This window comes from Hoplias malabaricus, chromosome 8 (assembly GCF_029633855.1).
Source record: "Hoplias malabaricus isolate fHopMal1 chromosome 8, fHopMal1.hap1, whole genome shotgun sequence".
Lineage (NCBI taxonomy): Eukaryota > Metazoa > Chordata > Actinopteri > Characiformes > Erythrinidae > Hoplias > Hoplias malabaricus.
Window position 1 is genome coordinate 8,089,685 of NC_089807.1, and position 20,172 is coordinate 8,109,856.

The 20,172-nt window shown below is 43.2% G+C and overlaps 2 protein-coding genes across 2 annotated transcripts in view; one reads left to right on the plus strand and one right to left on the minus strand.

The window, feature by feature from the left end:
- The window catches only part of vsir (V-set immunoregulatory receptor), a 28,143-nt gene extending 19,918 nt beyond the window's left edge, over positions 1-8,225 (minus strand). The window contains exon 1 of the mRNA XM_066679569.1: positions 7,932-8,225. Coding sequence (XP_066535666.1) covers positions 7,932-7,986 — 55 coding nt within the window. The 5' untranslated portion in view covers positions 7,987-8,225. The remainder of the gene's footprint in view (positions 1-7,931) is intronic.
- The window catches only part of cdh23 (cadherin-related 23), a 422,443-nt gene that overhangs the window by 357,887 nt on the left and 44,384 nt on the right, over positions 1-20,172 (plus strand). Inside the window, exons 38-41 of the mRNA XM_066679568.1 lie at positions 15,667-15,888; positions 16,999-17,118; positions 18,293-18,473; positions 19,849-19,982. Coding sequence (XP_066535665.1) covers positions 15,667-15,888; positions 16,999-17,118; positions 18,293-18,473; positions 19,849-19,982 — 657 coding nt within the window. The remainder of the gene's footprint in view (positions 1-15,666; positions 15,889-16,998; positions 17,119-18,292; positions 18,474-19,848; positions 19,983-20,172) is intronic.

A 20,172-nucleotide genomic window follows, 5' to 3' on the forward strand; every position in this document is an offset into this window, starting at 1 on the left:
CTCCAGCTGCAGCAGAGATCACGTTTGTTTTTATCCGACTCACGACGGCAGCTCGTAAAGTGACGCCGTGGTCTTTTGAAGAGGTTCAAACGCTCCTCGGATCGGTGGCCGACGAAAGAATCCAGCGAGAGCTGGACGCTGCAACAAGGAAGGAACAAACTCTACTGATCTGTCTGAACTGATGACGGAGCTGTGTTCAGTCCCAAACAACAACAACACGCCAATACACCATGAGTAAACACCGCTTAACGTTACCGCCGCCGTTGTTGTGGTTTCCATTAGACACAGGATTTGAGATGACCCTACAATCAATAACAACCAATGGCTATTGATTGATGGCAGATAGCCAGAACATGGCCAATATAAATATAGGATATAACAGGCGGGTCATATTCTGTTGAACAGAGGATCGTATGTGACCCACGGGCCAGATGTTCCCACCCTCTTGTGAATATTAGTTTACACTCTGCTTTAAGGCCTCTGCTGGCCACCGGAGGTCTCTCCCTGGGTAGTTAGCCTTGTTTCTCCTTGTGTCTATGCCGGTGTGTCAGTCTGTCAGGAAGAGCAATAGGAAAAGCCCGCAGTGTGATTGCAAGTAGCTGGGGCCAACTGTGTCTTTTCCTGTCTCCACACGGACAATGGAGTTCAATCTGATTCCGTTCCAAACCATTATTCTCACTCTTCCTGATAGTCCCAATATGTGTCCATTATTCTCCCGGCCGGAGGCCCATTTCCAGTCCTGGGAGGGCTCTCATCAGGTCGGGAGTCATCTTGTACACATTGGAAAATTACATATAGCTTTAATGCAGCATTATGTTGGCTAGATGGAGCCATTAGGTCCTACCTCTTTCTCTCCCATGGAAATGAGAGTCTTTAAAATAAAGGAGCCAGGAAGGGCGCTTTGGAGTGATGCCATAGAAGAACACCTTATGAAGCAAGTTCAAGAACATCCAGATTATAGTATGGTTCAGTACCATTAAGAGATCCCTACATTCTAGTCAAGAGCCATTTGGGAGACTTTGAATCATCTTAGCACATTAATGTGAGGTTGAACACAGCAAAACAGACACAACGAGCGCAGAGAATTAAGAGCACTGAGTAAAGACAGAGAAAAGGGGAACAGAGAAGAAAGAGAACCAAGCAAAAACAGCTAAAAACCAGAGCTTCTGCTCCTCGCTGCTCAGGCTCGGGGTGAAGAGTGAGCGGCTCATTATCATTTAAAGAACAAGTGCCCATTCTGAACAGGGCTGTTTAGACAGGAGAATTGGAAGAGGTCCCATTTAAGCAGCTTAAACCTGACATGTCATCAATCTTTAAACAATGAATGAAAAAGAAAACATCTGCTGGGAAAGTATTTGAAGCTTTTGATGGTTAAAAGCCCTTTGCAGCCAAGATTTGATTGCAGGAAGCGTCTCTTGGCTCGCTCTCAGCACCAATCAAGAGACGTTTTCAGCAGGAATCAGTTGCTGTACCTTTAACCTTGGGATTAGTCAAAATATGAAGATGTGGGCATGTAACAAAGGTAGAAGTGGAAACTTGAGTGGCCACACTCTTCTTCTGCTACATTGCAAGGCCATATGCTAAAGTCGTTCGTTCATTTTTATTCATCTTCTAGAACCCCTTCATCCTGATCTGGGTCACGGCATATCCAGAGCCAAACTCAGATCATTGAGGACAAGGCAGGAACACACCCTGGACTGCACTGCTAAAGTCATACCACTATATTCTGTTTACTAATGATAAAAATATATTGTCCATATGAAAATATAAAGGATCGGTCCTAGCACATTCTTACAGTTTAAGCCTTTGTTTTTTGTTTTTGTTTAACCCAGGCCTACTTTAAAATCCATAGTTTTAGGTGTAAACCCATATGCCCCTCCTCCCATATGCTCCCATATGACCAGAGTTGGCCAGATAGGCTTAAACAAAAATAGCTTAGCACAAAAATAAAGGTGCTACAATGGTTTCTTTGAGAGATGCCACACTTTTGCTCCATAAAGAACCGTTTTTGTTTAAGAAATGCATTTGTTAAAAACCTTTTAAAAGGTTTACAAATCAGAAAAAGTGTTCTTTTTGGAACCATAAGTTGTTCTTCTATGGCATCATTCAAAGAACCTTTTGCAGCACAGACCATGCTCCAGGGAACTGAGGCTCAAATCACACACATTTAGAGGATAAAGCCTCATATCTGTGAGCGCAACGTTCGGCAAAGGGCCTTCAGAATGTTTATTGTGTGTTTTCAGTCACACTTTCTCTTTCTTTTACCTGAATTAGTCACAACTACGGCAGGCTGGCTCTCTTAAAAGCACATCTATGCTCATTTGTGAAGTGCGTTTGGCAATGTACTGACTAGACAGACAGAGAACAGAATTGGACACACAAAACATCAGAATTTAAAAATACGGTGCAGATTTTTATATACTGTGGTATATAGCATACAACCCTAGTCTCTGCTGATTCACTGTTTATCCCCCACCCACCTTCCTTTGAAATAGCACCTTGGATAAAAGGTGTTTACTGTGATGTGGAGAACACACACGTCACAGAAATAAAAATGGAGCTCAAGTTTAAAGACAGAATTGCACAGAATTTGAGAATCCTAAAAATAAAGATAACAAACTAAAAATGTGTTCTGTACAAACACAGTTCACAGGGGTTTACGCAAAATAAAATCTGCTGACAAACATTTTTGCAGTTCAAAAAATACAGAGGCAGTATGTACACACCCTGAGCCATCAACTATTGAACTCTTTTTATAATTTACATTTTGTTCTTTGCTTTTTTTTTTTGTTGCTTTTTGGCAGTAAAAACTTGAACCTGAAGCTTTCCTAAACCTGACAAATGTTTTAGGGTTTCTACAGGTGCAGTGGCTATGACGTCAGAGGTGGAGGATGAGGAGAAAGAGGCTGGAGCAGGAGGCCCTTTTGTCTCACTAGAAGCCTTGAGCACCGGTCATTTGACCACAGTGACTCTCTCTTAATGATTTTTTACAAGAATTGTGCCTTTTATACCCGAAGATTCCTAAGTTCTTAAAACCATCCATGTGAAGGTTAGTTGAAGTCAGTTTCGCTCCCATTCTCCTGCATTTCAAGGTTCTTAATCACTTCGCCAGCAGGTGTCAAAATGATCGTTCCTTCTTAATCAAATAGTTAATTTTGCTATTGCTAAATAAGTCATTTCAATATCATATAAATGTGCCACTGTGACTTATTAAATCTGTTACAAAAGTTTTAATGTAGGGCTGGGCAGTTAAGCGAAAACATTCTGAACTTCTAATCGATATAATCTTGTCTATATTGATTATATCAATTATTGTCTGACTGTTGTTTTTTAAATTTATTATTCTGTTATGTCCCCACTGTGTGTTAATTTACTGTCCCTTTAAAACCACGCTAGCAAGCTGTAATCATGTGATTCTGCCCCCTATCTGCCACATGGAGGAGAACCTAAATGCAGAGGCAGACCGAGCGACTCGAGTAGCTCGTACCAGAGAAAAACACAGCGTCTGTGGTGTAGACGTGCTGTGTTTTGTCTGTAATTAAAACAACACTGAAAAAAAAAAAAAAAAAAGTCAAATGTAAACGCTGATGTAAATGCTCCCAGCGACATTAGAGAAAATATTCCAGCTTTAACACTGGAACATATTTACAACACAAGCTACAAGGTCATAAATACAATAACAATAAATAATAATAATTAATGAATAAACAACCGTTCATTAATCGTAATCATAGTAAAATGTAAAATTAATCGTGATATTGATTTGCACTCGTATCGCCCAGCACTGGTCTAATGTGAAGAAAAATGGAATGGAATTTGCTAAAGAACTAAAACTAATTTAATAGGGCCGTATAATAGGAGCATATCTGCTGTGTAAAAAAACTCCTTCTTTAAACCAAAGCAGAGACAGTTCCTCTGCGTGAAAATGCAGATGTTTTTTTTAAATATTTTTAAAGTTTCGAAGTATATTTCTGTAAATTTGAGTTCCTCTTCTGCTTCAGATCTTTTTCCATGTTGTGACACAAATTGGGAAGTCATAAGAACAGACTGAACAGTGAGATGTGTGATGTCAGCTCCGAGAGCTCAGGGGCCACAGCTTTTCCGCTCTGTATCAGATAACGAGGCCAATTCACAGCAAAGCAACATTTGTGTCTCACCACATTCAGCCTGTTTGCCCCTGTTGTTTGTAGGTCCTTTCTATTCTATCTTCATATATGTGTTTTCTGTCTTATCTTCATTTACAGAGCCAGGGGGTAGGCGATGTCATCCAGAAACAACATCACCCTGTCTCGCTTCATCATGTCGTTTACAAATACTTTCAAAGTTAACTTTTATAAGAAAAACTAGAATTAATGTAATAAACTAAGACCAGCCATGATTTTAATGCAAAGCACTGAATAGCGCCCCCTTGTGCCCGTTCCTAATTGTGAGGGGGTAGCGTCACCTCGTGGGGAATTTTCGGTTGTAAGTAAGAATATGAGCGAGTGACTGAGGATGTGAGTGAGTGAGTGCATGAGTATGTTACACGGCAGTCCCATGAGGTGTTAGCACCCCCTGGTGGAGCTGTTCCTAAACACGAATTACACCACCTGGTGGAGAATTTTAGGCTGGGAGTGAGTATGAATCTGTATGTGAGTGAGTGTGTGCATGAATGAGTTACAAGGGAGTTCCACGAGATGTTTAGCACCCCCTTGTGGGAGATTTAGTGAAACCTTTATTTTTAGGTTAAAGGAACACTAAGTAAGATTTTATTATTTTATTTATTTTTTGGTCCTAGGGTTACTGCTAGGATAATTAGTATGTACAGTACTGTACTGAGATCAGTGGGGAAGGGGAGAGAGGGGTGGTGTTTTTCTACCCTCCTCCAAAAGTTACATAGTGCAGTTTCTGTAGTGCTGACTCCAGAGTAGCAATGACTGAGGCTCTATTCTCTCTTTATTACACCTCAGTGGATCATCACAATGGCTTTGAAGCTGTCATTTTAAGGTACAAATATTACATACAGTTTCTTTAACTGTATAAATATGTAAGCTAGTGATTGAGACTGAATATGTGAGTTCACAAGGCAGTTTTGCATCTAAAAATGAGTTAGCTGCAGTAAAGAGGTAATGAAGGTACTGCCAAACCTCACTGTGTCATGATATTTACATGAACCTTTTGCTGTTATAGAGGCTAAATCCAGCAGGAATCACCTCATTAATAAACAAGGGGATTACACTAGACATCTCTGTGTTTGCTTTGACTCTGAGAGAGAGAGAGAGAGAAAGAGAACATCCCTCTGTCTGATGAGTTCATATCTGACTCTCTGCAGCTGAAAAGAATCAAGTTTGCTGCTTCATAACAAACGACACAGATGGTGTCCCCTCAGGGGCCGGCTGCTTTTAACAGGAGCATGAAATAAAGCCTCTCAGGAAGACAGAGCAGAGACATACATTTAGATAAACAGAGGAAATACTGTGGTTTAACTCGCTGCAGAATCAATTTTGTCAATTCACAGAGCCCTGTTTAACTGTAGGAAAGGTGAGGAAGTCATTCACTGCCTGGCGCTTGCAAACTCAGCGGGTCCTGAGCACGACCCCCGCTGCCACATCTGCATTCACCCTGATCAATCAGCTGCTCTTTTACCCTTTAAATCAACTCCAAACCTGGATCATCTGTGTCCAGTAAAAATCTGATACGTTCACCCTTCATCACCTTTAGTAGCATGAAGCTTACATTTACTCTTTAAGAGAATTCACAATAATATAACACTAATAATTTGGGGACAATATGTAACCACATTATTCCTGATCAATTTTGTTACCATAATTATATTCACAATTGTTTTCTACGAATGTGGTTTTAACCAGGGCCTAAAAGAGCTGGCTTCAGCTCTGAGCTCTGAGTTGTGGTTGTGGTCATGTCACATACACAGGCAACGTCCTCTGCTTCTGATTGGTCTAAGTCTGTTGTAGAAGCTGAATTACTCTGTTTAAATCTGGTAAGACACTGCTCTGTCGGATTTCAATATACAACCTATAGATATGTTCAGCCCTTGTTTCCAGGAGGAGGTTGAAACCTTTCCTGAAATGAATGCAGGTTAAAGTAAAGAGATGCTATTCCCAGTCATTTCAGAGCGCTTTGAATCATCCGTCTATCAATAAATACATTTTTTACCAGAATTAACAACTGCTGATGTGTTCAAATTATGCATAAAAATCAATTCAATCAAGGAATTGCTCGTCGATTTGAAGAAGAATGGCCGTTTCAGGTCGTAGGTGTTGTTTGTGTGAGCAGGTCCTGAGAGAGGGCTGTGTAGGTGAGGTGATATCAGGTGTACACAGGAAACTAGAACTGAGCTGTGGCTTATTCCACAGAACCAGCTGTGAGAAGTAAGAGGTGACCAAGAGCCAGTGTGTTAACATTCAGTAAAATTACAATGTACACAGGGGAATACCCTAAAGATATTCATATTTACAGATGTGACCCATATGTTAAGAGACAGATTAGATAACTCGTGTTAGTAAAGACTGTGAAAAGTCAATGTAGGGCAGTGTGTTAGTGTTATGTGGCAGTGTATTGGTGTGTTTGTGATGCAGAGTAATGTCTCGGGACATTTAAAGAGCTGTGGGACAGTCTGGGGCGCCTGAGGACCATGAAACAGACCATTTATGGTTGCATTAAGCGTGTCTGTGCTTGTAAGCACCACACAACACTGGAGCCAAGCCAAACAGACACAGAATAAAAGGTAACCTGCAGGTCCTGTTTTCAGGAGACAGTGATGACTCCTTTGCTAAGTTTAAATTGTATTGCTTTGAAAAAAGGGACATAATTATCAATAAATCCCTTCTTCAGGGCATGGGCACATTGATTTTGCCTACTAACACACACACACACACACTCTAAACTAAGACCTCACAGTTTAAAACACTTTGCACCACTTTAGAATTGTAGCACACCCTCTGGGTCTGCACTGGAAAATGCAAGCCTCTGCTTCTCCTCCTTCACTGCTGTGCACTCAGGGTCCGGGTGAACAGTGAGCGGCTCATTATCATTTAAAGGGACAGGTCGTTCTGAATAGGGCTTAGACAGTGGTTTTGACCAAAGCAGGTCATAGACGTTTCATTAAGAGCCAGAGCTGAGTTCAGACAGGAAAACAGGAAGTTTTGTATTGGCATTTATACAAATACAAGTGTTAGATAAAGGCAGTGTGTACTGAATTATTATTTTAAATGTGTTATGGATCAATATCATTTAGATCTCTAACTGAACAGGGTTTAATTCACGATGGGAACTTTAAAGATTTTTACACATGTTAATGAGGAAATTACTCTGGCCACGCCCCCAAAACTGAGCTGCAAACAATAGGAAAATAAAGGCACAGAGTTTCGTAGAGTGCACACCAAACTTTACAGTGAATTTAAACACACAAAGGATCAAACCTTAAGTTTATGGATGACCTCACTGTCATTAATCCATCACTTTAAGACTAGGCGGTCCCGAGCAAAAGTTTGGGCACCTCTACTTCAATGACAGGGAACACACATAAATATTTGGATTTTAAAATGTTACATAAAATGCTGAGTGCTGTATTTTCTGTTAGATTTAGCCGAGTTTGTGAAATGGCTGTAAACCTCCCTGGCCGAGGACGTGTGGGTTTATTTGCAGTGAGAACAGTTAGAGAACCGTGCTCTGAAACAGACTAAACCCCACGGGGCGAGGGAGTGCGTTCAGCTGCAGTTAAAGTGGAGTTTTCAGGGACTGAAGGCTAATGACACAGCGATTAAACAACTGCGAACCCACTGACTGTGTCCTTCAGCTGCGAGGAAACAGCCTTGACGTGGAGGGCGAGGACAGCGGTTCAGAGCAGGTTCACACACGCCCCGGCAGCAATAAACACGGACTGAGTGCAGGTTTAAACCCCAGGAACACCGTGTCGAGACCCGACTCACCTCCCACAGCCACAGCCAGAGCAGAGACGAGGCACAGGGTCGCGGTTACATCCATCGCCAAAGTCCCGGGTCGAGCTTCTCCTCCGCTTTACTCCGCACTGCGCTGCTGTCGGTTCCGCTCCGAGGGAAATCAACACGGGCTCGAGTTTCGGAGGAAGGAAGATAAAACAAGCAGATAACTCCGTTCGGTTCGGTATGATTCGATTCAGTTCGGTTCAGTTGAGTTCTGTCAGCGAGGAGCCACAGCTCGATACTGACTCTAGGCTACGCCTCAGAGACAAGAGTGAGACCTACTGACTTCTGACACTCCTCTTTTTTAGCGCCCCCACCTCTCCCTCTCTCTCTCTCTCTCTCTCTCTCTCTCTCTCTCTCTCTCTCTCTCTCTCTCTCTCTCACACACTCTCTCTCTCTCTCCCTCTCACACACACACTCTCTCTCTCTCTCTCTCTCTCTTTCACTGTCTCTCTATCTCTCTCTCACTCTGTATCTCTCTGTCTCCCTCTCTCACTCTGTCACTCTCTCTTTCACTCTCTCTCTGTTTCTCAATCTCTCTCTCTCTCTCTCTCTCTCTCTCTCTCTCTCTCACACACACACACACACTCTGTCTCTCTCTCTCACTCTGTCACTCTCTTTCACTCACTCTCTGTCTCTCAATTTCTCTGTCTCTATTTCTCTCACTCTATCTCTCTGTCTCTCTCTCACTCTCTCTCTCTCACACACACACACTCACTCTGTCACTCTCTCTTTCACTCACTCTCTCTCTCTCTCTCTCTTTCACACACACACACACACAGTAACTCAGTAATTCTAGGTGTACACATTAAACTCACACTACAAACTAATTTTACAAACTAATCTTTATATAAAATCTTTTAAAAACTCCTTATGTTTTTGGGTTTTTGTGTTTGTTTTACTCCTCATCCACTAGATTTTAAGAAACTAAAAGCAGTCACAGACACAAATGTACTTTCAGTGACAAGCTAAACACTGATGACCTCTCAGCCGCCACATCCCTGACGTTTCCCAGTTTATTTAGTTTCCTGTGATTAAAAGCTCGCGGTGCCCACAGTCTCCAGTGAAAGTTGATTTGAAACCCTCCGTTCAAGAAAAACCTGCCCAGTCAGTGCTCAGTGATGGTGAGTGGAACCAGACGAGTTTAAGAACAGTTAAATGCCTCTGAAAGCCTCCCACCCAGCGCTGCACTGCACCGATCTGCTCTGAATCTGCTGTTTATTTGTAAACAGTTTATTTGCATGTTTTTCTATCGTCCTGGGAGCATTTAGTCCCCAGAAACAGTCAAATACACACACACACACACACACACACACATATGCAAAGCCTCGGAGCCCTGCCGTGTCTCTTTACAGTTGTTTACAGGTCGGAGTGATACCACGGTCATTGAAAGTGAGCTGTACGTGAAGTCAGTCGGTTATTAATAAGTTGGAGGTTAAGGTGAAGTCCCTGATGCAGAGCTCACTCACATCTTCAGGTCTGAGATTTTCATCTACAGCTTTAAACTAATTACAACGGGGTCTTAGAGTTTCAGTTCTTCAGGTCGAGTTTAGACCATAGCTGAGATAAGTGCTGGTAGAGAGCACACCGGACAGGCTAAACGGGAACACACACACACAAAGTGAGACACTCAGGAAGCGCTGCTTCTGTTGAAATGTATTGTAACACCTGTCTGAAACTACTAAGCAGCCCCTGTCCTTTAAACCAGTTTCGAGTGAAAGCAGCGTATGCCCTGCATTCTTTTCTCCAAACCTCACCAAATCATTGCTCGATGCCATGAGCTATGGTCACAGCTGTAAAACTACAGTAGATTATTGTTATTACTGTTATAACTCTTTCTCCAACTACCCCCAGTGAGCTGGGACTCCCCTGGTCTCACACAGTGCCCCCGACCTCTGAGCCTCCTCTGAGACATGTGAAGCCAACTACAGTTAGCTCAACACGCTTGGAGGAGAATGCTAACTCCCCAGATCTCCAATGATCAGAACAACAATACAGCTGTGTTTCCACTTTCTCTGTTCTCACTGAGTTCTCGTTATTACTCGACTCCGCTCGTCAGACAGGAGTGTGTGTTTTATTACGGAAACAGAGTAAACACAGGTAAACACGGACCAGAACCTGACAAAGTGCGGTCTGCTCTCTTCTGAGCGACTAAATGTGATCCAGAAGGTTGTGGGGCTTTAGCTCCATGTGGTGGAGACGCCTCCGTGCCCCGATAAATTTGGCGACGTTCTTTATCGAAAGGAATAGGATGCGTACCACACTCAGGGGCCCCAGGATAAACCTTTATTGACCCCAAAAGAAATCAGATCAATGTAAGTCGATGTTAAAAGATTGTATCCAGAGTAAATTTGGAGCGTTTCTATTGGTTCATTCACCATGAGACTTACACACGGTGTGAAGGACAGCGGCTGGGTTCAAGTGACGCAGTAAAGTAAACAAATACAAACACATGTTTCAAACACATACAGATACATGTTTTTAATTGGAGCACTGATATGTTGCTGTCCGTGTTTTATTTTCTATCAAATATATTATTGTTGTTGTTTCTCTGATACTGACAATGGAGGATTTTTTTTTTGTCTCTTGCTCTCTCTCTCTGTCTCTCTCTTTCTCTCTCTCTCTCTGTCTCTCTCTCTCACTCTCTCTCTATTTCTCTCTCTCTCTATCTTTCTCTCTCTCTATCTTTCTCTCTCTTTATCTCTCTCTCTCGCTCTCTCTCACTCTCTCTGTCTCTCTCTCTCTCTCTCTTTATCTCTCTCTCGCTCTCTCTCTTTCTCTCTCTCTTTATCTCTCTCTCTCTCTATCTCTCTCTCACGCTCTCTTTCTCTGTCTCTCTCTCTCACTCTCTCTCTATTTCTCTCTCTCTCTATCTTTCTCTCTCTCTTTCTCTCTCTCTCTTTATCTCTCTCTCTCTCTCTCTCTCTCTCTCTTTATCTCTCTCTCGCTCTCTCTCTTTCTCTCTCTATCTCTCTCTCACGCTCTCTTTCTCTCTCACTCTCTCTCTGTCTCTTTCTCTCTCTCTCTCTCTTTCTCTCTCTCTCTCTCTCTCTGAGTATCCAGGGGGAGGGGTACACTGTGATTTCTGTATTAAGTACTTAGTATTTATATTGTAATTGTACTGTGTTGGTGCAGTTAGTATCTGTAGTCTGGAAGGTAATGCAGAGAAGAATTCATTACACAGTGTACCAGCCTGTTTCTCTGTATATGAAAATATACTCTGGAATTTTTAATCTCCTCTCTCTCTCTCTCTCTCTCTCTCTCTCTCTCTCATTGTCTTAAATTAATAAAATAAATGTATAATAAGGGGTTAATACTTGGACTAAACGTAAATATGAACACCATAAATGATTAGAAGCATCAGTACATGGTGCAGTATTAAAGGCATAACTGCTGCTGAAGGTTGGTCAGTTGTCGGTGTGTTTTTCAGCAGAATGTAAATCAGTATGAAAATGAAGGCTTGATTACATATGCAAATGATTGATTTAGCATCAGAAAGTTTCAGTGAGAGAGAGAGAGAGAGAGAGCGAGAGAGAGAGAGAGCACGTTTGGATGTTTATTTTATAGCATCACATCAACTGATACATCAGAGCATCACGCCCTCATTGTACTGTAGAGTGTCTTGTGCTGTAAGGAAAGGCAAGAATAACACTAAACGTATCACAAAGCACCTCAGAAAAGCCCCACCCTGTTACACACAAAGCACAGGGGGGTTTCTGACTGTGGATGGACACCAGGGGACAGTGAGTACACTCAGAACACACATCACACGTGAAACATCACGACAAAAAAACACTGCCATTAAACTTTCAACATCAAGAAACATGTTCACCACACACCAGCTCTTCATTAGAGAGATCAGAGGGAAAGGCTCAGCCAGTGTTTGAAGATCAGGCCAGAAATGACTACTGACCATAGTCATAAAACCAGCCGTTCTTTAGATGTTAGAATGGCCCCGCCCCCTCGTCTGAGTCGGTCCAATCACAGTGCTGGATGTGAAAGTGCAAATATGAGATATGAAAACACACACAACGAGCTCTGAGACATAGGAGCATTGAATAAAACGGAGAAGAAAGAGAACAGAGCGAAAACGGCTAAAAACCAGAGCTCGGGGTCGGGGTGAACAGCGAGCGGCTCATTTAAAGGAACAGGAGCTGAAAGCAGGGCTGTTCAGACAGGGGGAGAACACTGCTGTGGATCTTGATCCTTGTGGTATTTTCACCAACGCACCCAGAACAATGTGTTAAAATGCATCCATTTTAAGTTTAATTTGATTTAATTGCGGTGTGACGCCAGCTCTCACGTCATTGTTAAGATGTTGTCATTTTTCTGTGTATTTTTGATGACTGTAGGAAAGTCATTATTTTTCCTAAGGCTCACACTTCCTTGGGCAAAAATGTAAAGGTGTGTATGTAGAATGTAAAAATAAATATCCCCTTTAGAGGTTTGGATGCACATAAATAAGAAGAAGGAATCCGTGGAGGAGCTGAGGTGTGTGTTTTTGGAGTGGTGTATATCAGACCTGAACAATCATACGCCCTGTTTGTTGTGTAACTGGGTATTAACAGCCTGCCTCTGAAGCAGTCTCCAGCACAACTGCTCTGTGCCTGTGGTTTGTTGTGGTGTGGAATGGTCACTCTGGTGATTTAAATAAAGCCACAGATGGGCTTCTCGTGCATTGAAAGTGCTTGTGTTCAACCAAACACTAATATATTATCATTACAAGCACATTACTACATCTCTGAAGTATTCAGATATAAAATGGAGGTGCTGTGGTTCAAACGTGAACACCCCATTTGAAAAACCTCATTATTTTACTGTTGGTTAATATACAATCCTTGTTCTTTTGTGTGTGTGTGTGTGTGTTCTGTTCTCAAAGCGGGGTTTTCTCCAGCTCCATGTCGTTTATGGCCAACATTGAGTGGTTCTCCTGAAAGTGGCAGGACGGAAACACACACAACACTCCTTGCCCACATCCTCCATTTTCTTTGCCCACTTGTTTCATGGAACGAGACTCAACTGAACTGCACACACCTCCTACATGAGTGCCACGGAAACTACACGTCAGGGCCACACCACAGATCACTGTTTGGGCCGCGTTTAGCTCCAGTCCAGTTTGCTACGGTCAGCACCATCATATGCCACAGTTAAAGGGGCATTTGTAATCATTTTAACGTGAGTTCACATAGAGTATGCAGCACAGACTATAGGTCATAAGCCCCCCGTCCACACTCTCACTGTTAGCCTCACGTAAAGCACTATGGGGTAATTTACACCGTGGTCTATATACAACAGAAGGAAATAAAAACAGGAAAGTGCTCAGTTTGTGTTTTTTGTGGACAGCTCTGAACTCGACAACATTCACACACTGTGTGTAACTCTGATCTGACAGATCCCTGTCCTGACTCCATCCAGCTATCTATGGCTCTGACACAGTTCAGTCATCAACACTGGAACCAACCCCCCCCCTCCCGAAACAATCCAAGAGCCAGATTTCTTTTGGTGGAAAGGGAAGATGGATTTGTTCAGATCTGAGGCAGTTTGGGTGTCACAACAGATCCTGCACAGTTTTCACAAGTCCATATTGTTTGGGTGTTTTTTTTTTTTTTATAATTTTATGAAATCAGGTTTTATTTTTCACTGAATTTCCCATTTTTTGTGGATTACTTCAGATTTAAACTCATTAGAAACGTATGTGCTGCTGTGACACTTGATTTTCCCTCAGGGATCAATATATTCCTACCTTTGTGTCTGTCTTTCAGGCCTGTCTGTCTTGTCTTGTATGTCTGTCTGTCTTGTCTTGTCTGTCTGTCTTGTCTTGTCTGTCTGTCTGTCTTGTCTTGTCTGTCTGTCTGTCTGCCTTGTCTTGTCTGTTGGTCTGTCTATCTGTCTTGTCTTGTCTATCTTGTCTTGTCTGTCTGTCTGTCTATCTTGTCTGTTGGTCTGTCTATCTGTCTGTCTGTATGTCTGTCTTGGCTGTCTGTCTATCTATCTTGTCTGTCTTGGCTGTCTGTCTATATATCTTGTCTGTCTGTCTGTCTTGGCTGGCTGTCTGTCTGTCTTGTCCTGTCTGTATATCTGTCTTGTCTGTCTGTCTATCTTGTCCTGTCTGTATATCTGTCTTGTCTGTCTGTCTGTCTGTCTATCTTGTCCTGTCTGTCTGTCTTGTCTTGTCTGTTGGTCTGTCTGTCTGTCTGTCTGTATGTCTGTCTTGGCTGTCTGTCTATCTATCTGTCTATCTGTCAGTCTTTTTGTAGCTGTAGCAGTTCCTCTAGTGCCTCACTCCAGGTGCCTCTTCATACTGGAGGGGTATATACTGAACTTCTCATGAACATAGGTGACACCTCAGCGGCAGGTTGTTGTTGACTCATTAAAGGGACCCTCCTATGAGTTGAGAATTTAATTGTTGGGGAAACCCTGCTATGAACTTTAAGCCGTGAGGAGTGGTGACACTGGGTGGTCCACAGGGGGCGTTTGGGGAATTTTTCAGTGGGTTTGATTATGCTTCTGGGGTTTTTTATGCATCATATCAGAGGTGATCCTTTGCTGTAAACAACAGCTACATGGTCTGTTAAATAATCGTTCAAAACAGCCGTCCGTCCGGGAAACGAGACGCAGCTGTTCATCTGAGGGTGAGACAAACCAGTCAGTGAAAACATGAACATTCCTTATGAATGTATTAATTATACACACTCACATAATGGTGGTGTGTTAGTGTGTGTTGCAGTAAAATAAGTGGATCAGACACAGCAGTGCTGAAAGGAGGCTAACAAAGAGAAACTGCTGGACCACATTCTGCAGTCGTAGGAGGTCTGGAGCTGATAAAACGGCCAGTGAGTGTAGAATGTAGACCAGGAGCTGTTTTATCAAGACTGGATAAATGTGATATTGATGATGAGTTGTTGTGTGTGGTATATTATGTAATGTGCCCTTGTTATTACTTTGGCATTGAAAAATCAATAAAATAAATGACTCTCTCCAGTCAGTTTCTGAGTGACCACATGCTGCAGCAGAAAATGAAGAGCCACTGTAAATTAAAGGCGCTGTAGCTGATATTTTAAAATCAACAGAACAGCAAACATAATAATTGTGTACAGACATAGTGGAGTGAAGGCATCCTGAGCCGAACACACTCTCTCACACACACTCTGTGTCAAGAGAAGAGACAGTGACATGCTTTTAGATTAAAGTGACCATCCAAATATCTTGGGGAAAAAAAAGAAAAAGTTCTTCTGCTAAAAGCTTTTCTGAGAAAGTATTACTGCTATAATGAGGTGTTTGTGTTTAGCGGCTGTTCTCTCTGCGAACTGTGCTGTGAAAACAAAGAGTAGTGGGAGGTGTGACTGAAGGAAGGCTGTGATTGAATACGAAGCATTTGTTTTGGTCTGAGATGCAGAGATTTACTGATTTTAACAGGATTATCTTCAGTTATATTCTGAGTGATGGAGATACCGAGGCTTGTCTGCACACGCTCTGCTGTGTGTTATCAGTGTGTGTAGTAACAGTGTTTATGTCATGGTATAGCACTTCGACTGTGTATTAATGAGTAAATAATTAGACAAAATAACAATAACTCTGAGGGTTAATGAAACTAATAAAACAATGTTAAAGAGTGTGAACTAAGACGTGTATGTTCTCCTCCACAGTGATAAACATGACGTGGCCGGACCAAGGAAATAACATTACATTGAGACATCATTTGTGTTTCTCCTGCCCCCCGCAGACCTCCACCATGGTGTGGGTGCGGATCATAGACGAGAATGACAACGCCCCCGTGTTTGCAGCGAAGGAGTACGTGACCGTTCTGACCGAGGGGCCGGACACGGTGGGGTCCACTATCGCCACGGTTACTGCCACAGACCCGGATGAGGGGCTCAATGGCACTCTGCGGTATGCCATCGCCCTCGGCAACCTGGCTCAAACCTTCAACATCAGCTCCACCACGGTACAGTAACGCACATGGTAGTTTATACTGCAGTGCCACCTGTAAGTGCTGTAAAATGAGGTGGGAGCGGTTGCACTGCAGGTGTTTTCTCCGAGTCTGTGTGGGTTTCTTCCAGGGGTTCCAGTTTCCCCCACTGTCCAAACACACATGTTCGTAGACGAATTGGCCTCAAGGATGCGTGTGTGTGTGTTACTTTGTTAGTAAATGGGTGAGTGTGTGAAATTTTCCACAGATGTGAGTGACTGACTGTGTGAGTGACTACTATGAGTGTGTACAAGTGTGTACGAATGACTAGGCGAAATTGTCCACAGGAGTGATTGAGTGACTGGGTGAATGGCTGAAATTGTTCACAATGGTGATTGTGTGACTGGGTGAGTGTGTGAAACTGTCCACAGGTGTGAGTGACTGAGTGAATGTGTGAAACAGGTGTAAGTGTGTGAGTGACTGGGTGAATCTGTGAAACTGTCCACAGGTGTGTGTGTGTGTGTGACTGGGTTAGTGTGTGAAACTGTCCACGTGTGTGTGTGTGTGAGACTGGGTGAGTGTGTGAAACTGTCCACAGGTGTGTGTGTGTGTGTGTTTGTGAGAGAGAGAGAGTGACTGGGTTAGTGTGTGAAATTGTCCACAGGTGTGAGTGACTGAGTGAATGTGTGAAACAGGTGTAAGTGTGTGAGTGACTGGGTGAATCTGTGAAACTGTCCACAGGTGTGTGTGTGTGTGTGTGTGTGTGATGGGTTAGTGTGTGAAACTGTCCACAGGTGTGTGTGTGTGTGTGTGTGTGTGTGACTGGGTTAGTGTGTGAAACTGTCCACAGGTGTGTGTGTGTGTGTGTGTGTGTGAGAGAGAGTGACTGGGTTAGTGTGTGAAATTGTCCACAGGTGTGAGTGACTGGGTGAATGTTTGAAACTGTCCACAGGTGTGAGTGACAGGGTGAGTGTGTGATGCCCTGTGATGTATTCCTGCCTTGTGCCAAATGATTCCAGGTAGGCTGTAGTCTGACCACGCCCCTGAACAGGATGAATTGGTTACAGTAGATGACTGAATGAATGAGTGATGTGTAATGTAGTATGATGCAGCTGTTTTCTGCACATCTGTGTGTCCCACACACAGGGCCGGATAGTGGTGATGAAAGAGCTGGACTATGAGATCAGTGGTGGACGCTACTCACTGGTCATCACTGCTACTGACCAGTGTCCAGTACCACAGCTCCGACTCACATCGAGTGCCACGGTGAGTGTCAGTGTACCGTACTCCATAAATACAATACACACCTTCTCTTATATATGTGGCCTTAGTTCAAATATATTTGATAATCATCTCTCTCTGCATCTCACTCTTCACTCTCTCACACTCCTCACTCTTCACACTCCCTCTCATTCCTCACCCTTCTCTCTCTGTTATTCCTCATTCTTCCCTCTCCCTCTCATTCCTCACTCTTCTCTCTTTCACTACTCACTCTGCTCTCTCGCTCTCTACTCATTCAACTCTCTCCCTCTCACTCCTAGCTCTTCTCTCTCATTCACTCCTCACTCTTCTCTTTTTCACTACTCCGCTCTCTTGCTCTCACCTCATTCTGCTCTCTCCCTCTCACGCCTAACTCTTCTCTCACTCTTCTCTCTCACCTCCTCCTCACTCTGCTCTCTCTTTCACTCCTCACTTCGCTCTCTCCTCACTCTTCTTTCTTGCTCAATCCTCACTCTGCTCTCTCTTTCACTCCTTACTCACTCTGTTCTCTCCCTCTCACTCCTCACTCTTCTCTCTCACTCACTCTGCTCTCTCTTTCACTCCTCACTTCGCTCTCTCCTCACTCTTCTTTCTTGCTCAATCCTCACTCTGCTCTCTCTTTCACTCCTTACTCACTCTGTTCTCTCCCTCTCACTCCTCACTCTTCTCTCTCACTCACTCTGCTCTCTCTTTCACTCCTCACTCACTCTCTTCTCACTCTGTTCTCTCTCTCACTCACTCTGCTCTCTCTTTCACTCCTTACTCTGCTCTCTCACGCACTCCTCACTCTGTTTTATCTCTCACTCCTCACTCTGCTCTTTCTTTCACTTCTCATTCTGTTCTCTCCCTCACACTCCTCACTCTTCTCTCTCACGTTATGCTCTATTCACACACATTGCAAATCAAGGAAATGCAAATCATGTGGTTATTAATATTATATTTCAGGTCATTTGTGAAAATGCTAGTGTCTTTGTTTGTTTTCTGCAGTTGAGGTAAATAAATGACAAATGTATGTTTAACTGTGGTAAATGAGGTTTTGTAAACACAGTTTAACCTTCACTCCACACAGTCCTCAAAACAAGATTCAAATCATTTTAATCCTATTCCTCCATTTGTCACGAACATTTCCCTGTTGTTAGCTCGACCGTCTCTAATCACTGACCCACACCATGTCCTGTAGGTGCTGGTGAATATAATAGATGTGAATGACGTGACCCCGCAATTTCCCCGTCCCTTCGAGGGTCCGTTTGAGATCACTGAGGGTCAGCCAGGACCCAGAGTCTGCACCGTCAAAGCTAGTGATGAAGACTCAGGCCTCAATGGGAAGGTGGAGTACAGCATCACCGCTGGAGACCCAAACAGTGAGAGCTCTGCATTTAAACGGTTAAAAAACATGCATTCATTCCATTCAGGGATATTTTTTACCATACGTCTTCAGTCACAAACACACACACACACACACAGAGCTGCAGTCAAGCCTGAGGTAACCATACACCATGCCACACATCAGCTAGAGATATACAGCTCCCAGCAATGTTCTAGGATCAGTGGAACAGTGGAACTGTGTCCTCTGGAGTGTTGGAGACTAATGTGCTCATGGCTGAATATCATCAAAACTTCTACTCACTTCAATATTCCAGCCTCTACTGGAAAACCTTCACAGAAAAGTAGCAGACAGCCCCCGACTTAATACACACACGTCAAAACCGTCCATTTATATATTTATATTTTATGATATCTCTGAAATATATCACAAAATATCACAAGGTTACAGCTTGTTTGCTCGTGCTACCACAGATTCACCCATGGATTTCATGAAACTTAAAACCTAGAAAGGGACACGTCTTTTTTAAGCTGGAGGAACATGGTGACCTTGTCCTTAAAGTGGACCTCTACGGTTGTGGGGAAACACTGTTTACTGGTTTGTTTACGTTCAGAAGCTCTGCCTTTAAAGGTTGAACAGTGTGTTAGAGGAAACAAAGCCACTGATTTTTGTAAGCGGCTGAATTGTAAAGTTTTTTCACCACAGAAGCTAATTTGTAAATCGAGAATTTTTGTTAATGCAGTTAACCATCCCCCGAGTTCGGGAACATTCCACCTTAAGTGATCAGAAACAACAAAAATAAGCCAATATTACCCCTCTATGGGGCAGGAATAGAGCCACATCCTCATCTTGGTTCATGCTTTTCAATGTTTGGAGTTCTCTCCGTTGTCTAAAACACAGATGCGTTCGCCTTGAGCAAAGAGGGAGAAAGCCTAGCATAACGGACCGAGACACTTTTTTTTTTAGCTAGCGGCAAACGGTGAGGAAACTTCCTCAGAAGTTTTTTTTTAAACAAATCAAGAACGTCAGCTTTAAGCAAAGGAACACTACACACCCTGCGAAACACACACACTCCTGAGGTGGGGTGTGAACAGGGCTTGCTGAGTTTCTAAAGCATTGTTCCACAACGCAGACCAAACCACTTCTGCCGAGTTGATGGTTGTCTCTTGGGATTGCCCTTTGATGTCCTGCAGGGTGTGAGGCGCTCTCCCTCACTTAAGGGCAAGGCCACCCTCTTCCTCCAGGTCGGAGTTTACCTCACCAGAGGAGTCTCTTTCAAACTTCCCAGGGTTTTCCCAAGTTTTTCCCAGGGGGCTGGATCTGTGGTAGCCCAAACAGAACCGTGCTTCCTGTAGTAGATTATGCGCATGTTGTATATATTGATTGTTGCCCCGGGTGTCTGTGTGTGTTAGACGAGTTTATAGTGTCTCCTGTGGAGGGTGAGCTGAGAGTGAGGAGAGATGTGGAACTGGATCGAGAAACTACAGCCTACTACAACATCACCATCACCGCTAGAGACTTGGGGACACCTCCACGGAGCAGCATGGTACACACACACAAACACACAGATTGAACACAACACAGTATCAACAAGAATAGTGCTTTAATTATCTTAGTAACTCTCTACAATAGGGACTTCATGCATTTATGCTAATGGTGCTAATGGGCTTTTGGTCTGCGGTTTAATAGACTTTAAAGGCTTTATTTTATTAGACTGATCTAGGCCCAGTTCCCCA